Source organism: Nematolebias whitei, chromosome 17 (assembly GCF_014905685.2).
Source record: "Nematolebias whitei isolate Nwh7 chromosome 17, NemWhi1, whole genome shotgun sequence".
NCBI classification, from domain to species: Eukaryota; Metazoa; Chordata; class Actinopteri; order Cyprinodontiformes; family Rivulidae; genus Nematolebias; species Nematolebias whitei.
In genome coordinates this window covers 35,658,209-35,666,435 of record NC_056514.1, presented here as the reverse complement: position 1 = coordinate 35,666,435, position 8,227 = coordinate 35,658,209, and the positions used below count along the sequence as shown (strand labels likewise).

At 39.8% G+C, this 8,227-nt stretch overlaps 1 protein-coding gene across 1 annotated transcript in view; it reads right to left on the bottom strand.

The window, feature by feature from the left end:
• The window catches only part of sdk2b (sidekick cell adhesion molecule 2b), a 463,183-nt gene that overhangs the window by 62,827 nt on the left and 392,129 nt on the right, over positions 1–8,227 (bottom strand). The window contains exons 18-21 of the mRNA XM_037691533.1: positions 7,100–7,215; positions 5,327–5,522; positions 4,912–5,010; positions 2,429–2,620 (exon numbers count right to left, since the gene is read on the bottom strand). Coding sequence (XP_037547461.1) covers positions 2,429–2,620; positions 4,912–5,010; positions 5,327–5,522; positions 7,100–7,215 — 603 coding nt within the window. The remainder of the gene's footprint in view (positions 1–2,428; positions 2,621–4,911; positions 5,011–5,326; positions 5,523–7,099; positions 7,216–8,227) is intronic.

Genomic DNA, 8,227 nt, shown 5'->3' with positions numbered 1-8,227 from the left:
TATATATTATTGGTTTTTTTTTTATATGAAGTCATTGGTGGACCGGATTGAAGTCACCTATGGGCTGAAAATGGCCCATGGGCCACCAGTTGAATTTACCTGATCTACATTAAATAGAGTATGCTAAGTTTTAAGCAAAATGAGAGGCAACAAAAACAATATTTTGCATTTAAAATATTGTCTTGAGGGTCAAATAAGATGTTAATAAGGGCCAGATTTAGCCCTCAGGCCTCGAGTCCAACATGTGATGAATCAAGAAGAAAATTACACAAAGGACATTAACACTACGGGTCATGTTAAAATCTAAGAGCTTAACATGACACCAAATGTTTTCTTTTGCAATGAAATGATTTTCACCAACAGCTTGTTTGAATTAGTGTCAAGTGAAACCTGTATTTATTTTGTTCTACACGTCCGTGTCACTCTGAGCAAACGTCAAAAACCTGTAAAAGCACAACCTCACCTGACAGGTTCCCTCCAAGTGTTGAAAACAAAACACTACTGAGAACAGAGCGAGCGAGCGAGGTTATCTAACAAACTAGAACAAACCAGCGATGAGAAATTTGAAATAAGACACTCGGGGGTCAATGGCGTGTGTTGCACAAGCATTAATAAATCACTTGAAAAAGAAGGGAAGCGTGTTTTTTAAATCCAAGTTATGCAGATAATTCTTAAGAGTCATAGAACTCAGACACGTGAGTGTGAGAGTTATATTTAGTAATATCACTAACAACTGAAAGATATTTCAATGGGAGGGATCATTCACAGTTAAAACACATTTCAGCTCATTTGTAGAGGGGGCAAACTCCTGACCCTGGTGACCCTGTTAGCTCTGATGCCCCATTGGACCTTTCCCTCCTGATATAATTTGAGCGCTGCTTTAGCATTTTAAAACGATTATTCTGAAAATCTTTGCACACAAATTGAAGAGTAAAGTGTTTAATTATTTAAAGCGCAGTTGTTCACCCGCCACCCACCATATTTCATGTCATAGTGTCCAACTGTGACAACTTTAAAGTGAGAAGAAACAGAGTTATAGCTGTTTTGGTATGACGTTGGGCATGCTCCCGTGCGATTACGGCGATATCATAAGATGCGTCTGTTCATGAAGAATGTGTTGAGGACAACTCTCAGCTACTACCACACCAAATCTTTGCTCAATAACTGTAAAACTGACTGAGCTAAAAGTATTTTTGTGTTTGCAAATGTCGATTAGCTGTGGCGGCCATCTTGAATTGGGGCAACTCCAGTAGTTAATCAATTGTAGATGTACATCCAGTGATTACTTTCTGAAAATTTCATTAAAACCCAAACAATGCTTCATGAAATATTTTGCTAACAGACAAACACGCAGACACTGGCAATCATATTATTGTGTCATCTGACAGTTTTTGTCAAACAACAACTATACGGAACAAACACTAAATAAGAGACTATTAAAATAATTCACATTAATGCAACAGTGCCCTCCTCAACAATTTGATTTCTAACTTCCTGTCTGATGGTAACTTCTTGTGGATCATGACATCTTGTGTCATAAGCTCTCAGAAATTGGTTTTTCAGCTCACACCATTGGTTGGTTCACTAACTATATCTTTCAGACCTAAGGCGATGTGTTCAACATAATGGTACTTCCTCCAGTTATTTAACAGTCAACAGTGGTGTACCACAAGGCTCAGTCTTAGGACACACACTCTTTACATTCTACATAGGTAATGTAAGTCAAAGCATCCTTGATGCATCCTTAAATTTCTATGCTGATAACACAGTTGTTTATTGTTGAGCTAAAACCGTTAAGGTTTTCCAGCTTTTGCAATCCGCCTTTGACATCATCCAGTCAGATTTGTTCTGCCTCAAACTCTTCCTAAATGCCAACAAAACCAAAGGGATGCTGTTTTCAAACAGGACGTCGATCCCAGCGGTTCTTCCTTTGATTTTATCCTCGAATGGTGACTCTATTGGGTTTGTCGATTCCTACAAATATTTGGGTATCTTGGTCGATTCGCTTCCCTTTTTTAAGCCCCACGTGGAAAACTTGGTAAGGAAACTGAAAGTTAAACTGGGTTTCTTTTTCAGAAATAGATCCTGTCTAACTCTGAATGTTAGGAAACACCTTGTAACTGTGACTTTCCTCCATTGATTACGGTGACATTATTTACATGAAGACTCCTACAAGCACCCTGCATATATTTGACACAGTCTATCATGGTGTATGTATCAACAACATAGCTGTTTTTTGTTACATTTATTTTAATACCATTTTATTTTCACTTATTCTCAATTTGTATGCATCCTTTTATGATTATTGATTGATGTCTTTGTTGTCCACTGTTGTCCTCACTCTCTGTTAAAACCAGGTCTCTCTTGTAAATGAGTCCCTGAGACTCAATGGGATTAACATGTATAAATAAAGGTTGAATGAACCGACCTGGTGGGACTCCTGAGGAAATGGTGGAGGACGATAGTTGGCCCTGGCCCTTGGAGGTCATTCCTGCCACCTCGATGGTGTAGGTGGTGAGAGCGGTGAGCCCTGTGACCCTGTACTCCAGGGTGACGTTGGGCAGGTAGTGGGTGACTCTGGTGTTCGTCCGGTTGAACTCCTCCCACGAGATGCGATAACCTGAGGAGCAGCAGAGATTGGGTTACCGGAACGAACCGAGCATCCTCTCAGAGGAAATTCTTCAGTAGTTTTACAACAATAGCAACTCGGCTCGACGCTGTGGGGAAAGCTAACAGAAATATTAAATTAACTTCATCAAAAATTGAATATAGCAAATTTAATCAGCCAGTGATTACACTTCACTGCACTCACACATCCTCTACACACTTCCACAGACACACACAGAAATGACCCCCCCACACACACACACACACACACACACACACACTCACCCTCTCAAAGTTAATGTAATTTGCTCCTTGGCCAGCAGCTTTTTTCATGTGATTGCATAAAGCATTAAACAGCATTTCTTGCCAAATCAGTAATCTCACATGGTGTGTCAGTGTTTGTCTCCTGGGAGTATGAAGCACGTTAAAATGACCGGGCAAACACATTTAACAACATTCTGTTGACTCCGAAGGTTTGCAAAGATTCTTCTTTACCATTTGTCATTCGGTAGAAATGACAGCATGTATGTATAGACCTAAAACACAACGTATAACATCAAAGAGTACATTCGGTTGTGCATAAGGAATAATAGAGCATTCGAAAAACAAATTCACATGGAAATGTTCAGACTTTGAAGTCAAAGAGTTAGGCCAGAGTTCCTTAATAGTTTGTTTGACGCTGACGTGAAAAGGACAGATCAAACTCCAAAAGTGTGGGAGTTCCAGTTTCTTGCACAGGGACACTTCAGCATATGACTGCTGGTGGAATAGAACCCCCAACTCTCCCATTGGAGAACGACTGCTCTAACCACTCAGCCCCAGCTGCCCCTAATTTAAAGAGCTGCTTATCCAACTTGAAGTAGTGGAAGCAGTTTGGTCATAAAGAACAGACAACATATCCAATGGCTGGATGTATCGAGCTCATGGAGACCTAACTGAAGAAGACGAGTTAAATCATGTCATCTGGACAGTTTCTTTTTGAAAGAAACATTGTGTCTTTTATCTGAAAGACTTCATCAGTCTGAGGCCTGCCAACAAGACCCGTCGTATTAAACAGCACCTTTTAATGTGTTTCAAACCGGTCTCCCAGAAACTGCTATACATGTGGGAAAAAGGAGGACCATCAGTCTACTCTAAAACAACTGATCATCAGTGCTAACTGAAGAGCCTTGGTGTAATTGGTTCTACAAAGTACTGACTACAAGGAGGCATACTCAGGTTTGGAGGTCGACCAGTAGAAGTCCTATGGCTGATACAGATGACAAACTTAGGAAACCCTGGCAGCTGATGGCTGATATACATCATCAATTTCTTATTTAGTAATTAAGTATTGGCTTTTATGTACGTGAATGTTTCTGTAAAGTGCCCTGAGACAACTTTGTTGTGATTTGGCGCTATTTAAATAAACTGAATTGAATTGAAAAAGTACAACCATGACCGATGATCGAAGGTGGACAATACTGGCAAAATGAAATCTATCCCTACTCAGGTTTTTAAGGTTTCTGATTTTATTCATTGTTTGCTTCATATTATTTAAGAGCGAGTATACAGCGTGCTTTGTCTGTTTACATTTGCAGGTTCACCTCCCGCCTGGGACCTTTCTGCTTTCTTCTGGGGTTTCTAGGAGTACTCTATGTTCCTCCTACAGTCCAAAAACATGCATGTTAGGCTGCCTTCAGGCCCAAGCTTACCTTAAAAAAAGACATCTGTAATCTCAACTGAATTTGATTAAGTAAAGGTTAAATGATAATAATAAAAGATCCACATAACCCCCTCATGAGGATCATCTCTTGCTTTTTTGTGACGCTTTATAGACTAAACTATCATTTCTCAGTTTGCACACCAAAATGGCCTTCATTTCTCTTCTTTATCTGCTGGAAAAAAAAAATGAATTGAGTCGTGTAGAACACAGGTGGCCTTTTTGTGGTAGATTTACTGCGCAGACTGAGCTTGTGAGATGAGAAAATGTTCTGTTTTCCCGTGGAATACTTATTGAAAGACGTTCTAATACTTTCTGACAAGCGTTGTCTCACTGCAGCAAGGGCATGTTCGGTACTTTGCCTGGGTGGAAGGAGGTGCATGACTCAAATAAAATAAACAACAAATATTACTGTAGCTCCCATACGCCGAGCGCAGTAAATGAGGTCAAGCAGCCGTGGTTTCATCTCTCACCATCGGCTCTTGAGATTGGTTTTGTTCGACAGCGCTCCAACAATCAGAAACTTGGAAAAAAAAAAACAACAACTACTTTTCACTTTCCCTGCTTTGCTTCGAGTTAAACTTGTGAAAGTGCGCAGAACGTACCTGTGAGGACGCCGTTCTTCTCACCAGGCTCGCTCCAGCTGACTTTGAGCGAGGTGTCCAGGATCTCGGTGAAGCTAAGGTGACCGACGGCACCGGGGGCTGCATGAGAAAAATAAGACCAGTGAGAGCAGCCGAATGGTAAACGAGCCACTCTGCACACTCTGATCTACGGTTTATTCTTCATGATAGCCATGTTTGGATTTTATTCTTATTTCAAAATAAACTTTTGAAACGAGTTTTTACAGCTAAGACATTTCCTAACTGTGATGATCGTGGTTGAACACAGAACACATTCATTAGCATCTCTGTAGAGCTTCGTTCTACATGAATAATAGATTTTGCCAAAAGGACGCGTTACTGCGAGACAACTGTGCCAGCTCGATAGAGGGAGACGAGTGGAGGAAAAATGTCTTACTGTCCTCGTGAGTCCTCACTGCTTTAGGTGGGCTGCGGGGGCCGTCTCCAGGTGTGGTGAAGCACAACACCGAGGTGTAATACTCGGCGAACTTCTTCAGACCTGTCACGTATCCCACGTTGACGCTGTCCTGGAAGTTGGGTCGTACGGTTACCATGGTAACTTCCTCATCTTTGCCACGTTCCCAAGCCAGCAACTAAAAATGAAAAAGAAAAAAGAGAAAGGCACTCAGACAGTGGAAAGAAAAGCAGTTCATGTTTGACAGTTCTAACACAAGTCGAGATGATCTCACAGGAATTGTTTGCTTTCAAGGTTTCCTTAAATATATTAAGAAAATTGCCCTGATGAGAAACATACTGCGTGTTTATGACCTCTCATATAAAAAGAGCCAACATTAAATTTGTTACTTATTGTATCTCTAAATTAAAATGGTAAAACTGTGAGAAAATGGTGAAACTAAAAACGAGTTTTCATCCGAGTATCACTGAATTGAAAACATTCTGTCAATTCACCCAAAGCTCAAATTAAATAAAACAAAAATCAGCTCTAAAAATAAAATCTTATTAAAATAAACACAGTTACTTTAACAGAATAAAATAAGTAAATATGTTTTATTGAACATCAGATCTCTTTCCTTTAAATCCCTGCTGGATAATGACCTGATAACTGATCACCATATTGATTTAATCTGACAGAAACCTGGCTAAAACAGGAAGCTTACGTTAGTATAAATGAATCCACTCCACCTAATTATTTACATTTTCATTCAACTCAAATAAATTTTTTTAATTTAAATTTGCACAAGGAAGCTGAACCAGAACAAAATGTGAAAGGAGCCGTAAAAGGTTGTAAAATGAGCTCAATTCATTTTATATGATGGAAAAAAAAGGCAGAACAGGCTAAATATTTCAAACAGCTAAAGTTGCACAAATACCAAAAACAAATCAGGATTGTCCTGAAAGAACTGAAGGTTTTGATTTATGATTTATTCAAATAAGTTCAAAACTGCAGGACGAGAATCGTGTTGAAAAATCTACGGAAGAAAAATGGATCACAATAGTGTGAATGCTTCATAAACTTCACACTATTACTATTCCAAATACGTTTACTTGGGCTTTGCCTGCACAGTACTAATAAAAAAACAGACATAAAAAAATATATTTTTATGATGCAGCTCCTTTTAAATTGAATTCTTTGTTCTGTTGTGACTGAAGCAAATATTTTATTTTTCAAAAAAGGGCAAAAATTGGCAAATTCAGCCAACTCAACCATTTTACCCCTCATTCCCAGTTAGAAAGCTTCTGGTAAATAAAGTCTAAGCATCAGAATGTCACGAGGATGAATGTTTATCTGTCTGCCACACCAGTTTCTTTAAAAAAAAAAAAAATTCTCCACAGAATAATTTTTACTGTTTAGTTTTTTTTGTCCCTGAAGTTGTTATTTGACACAGTTTCTGTCAAAATCCCCCCTTTTTTCTTTTCCTTTTCTCTTCTTAAGCCTTTCACCCTGGAGAAAAACCTGGTATTTGAAATTTAGATTTTATTTTATAGTTTATTTTTAACACCAGCTGTGTATGTTTTCACAACCCCCACCCAAAAAAAGAAAGAAAAACAGACCACATCAAGGAGGTACAAACACCTGGTAACTTAGAGCTCAATGCAGTCAGTAGAATAATAAAACTCCTTTTGTCTCCTTCAAGTGATGAATCAAGCTCTGCGCTGACAGTTCAGTTGTGGTGGCGCCGCGGGGGGGGGGGGGGGGGGGGCTACTGACCTTGTAGCCCTGGTTGATGCCGTTGATAAACTGAGGGTTCGGAGCGGTCCAGGTAAAACGGATAACTGTGGAGTTGACCGCCTCGCCCTGCACGTTGCCTGGAGCGATGGTCGGAACTGGGATGGATGATGCGAGGAGGGGAAAAAGAAAGAAAAAAAAACAACAAGGGTGTGAGAGTGACTTCCAGCTGATGGCTAGAATGCCTGCATGTGTTTTGTTGCCAGTATTGATTGCTGCTGCGCAGGTCAGGACAGATGTGGCCATCACTCTCTGTCTGACACCTCCACCTAATCGCAGAGCTCTTGGGGAGCTCGCTCCTGACTGGGAGAGCTGCTTATGGATTTCAGGTTATGTCATACTTTTATGTGGTCCTTATAAATGTCAGTTTCTGTAGTTTTTGATCAATGATTTCAGCCCAGAATTATGCCTGTCGCAATAAACAATAACTCGATTAATCGCATGAAAAATGAAAATTATTGACCTCATTTTCATTTATCGACTATCGTTTCTTCGTGTCTCTCTCTTTCTATTGGCCACTGGATGACAAAAGGCTCGACTCCGGTGCTCTTCACTGACCCTTCCCTTTTTCTTTTCTCTTTAAAATCTGTTTGAACCGTACAAAATTGCGCTTTTGGATCGCTAAAAGCAGCTAAGCTACGAGCTAAGCTAACAGGCCGACCTTGGGAAAAAACCTCCATCTTGTCGAAGCTCCAAAATTCAGTTGAAACCCGTGCCTTTGTGTAAAAAGTTGTTTTTTCCTCTTCAAAAAGAAGCTGAGAACTTGTTTACTGATTTTTTAAATTATAAGCTTTGTGTGAAAAATGCTATGCTAAAGAGCTCAAACCACACCGAGCAACTGCCATTTTGAGAACCGAAAAACAGGAACGAAAGACAGCCCATGTCACGTCAAGGGGCCTCCCTCCCATTTTTCTTAAAGAAACGCGCTCCTCACTCCCTCACTATCCATCCTTCGGTTCACTCTTATACTGCCATCCAGTGGTCGAAAAAAGGTACTACACACAAAAATTAACCAACATTTTTCTTAAATTTGGCAATAATTACTAATTATTGACAACCAATAGCCAGGCAAAATTTATTATCATGACAGGCCTAGCCAGAATACTTGAA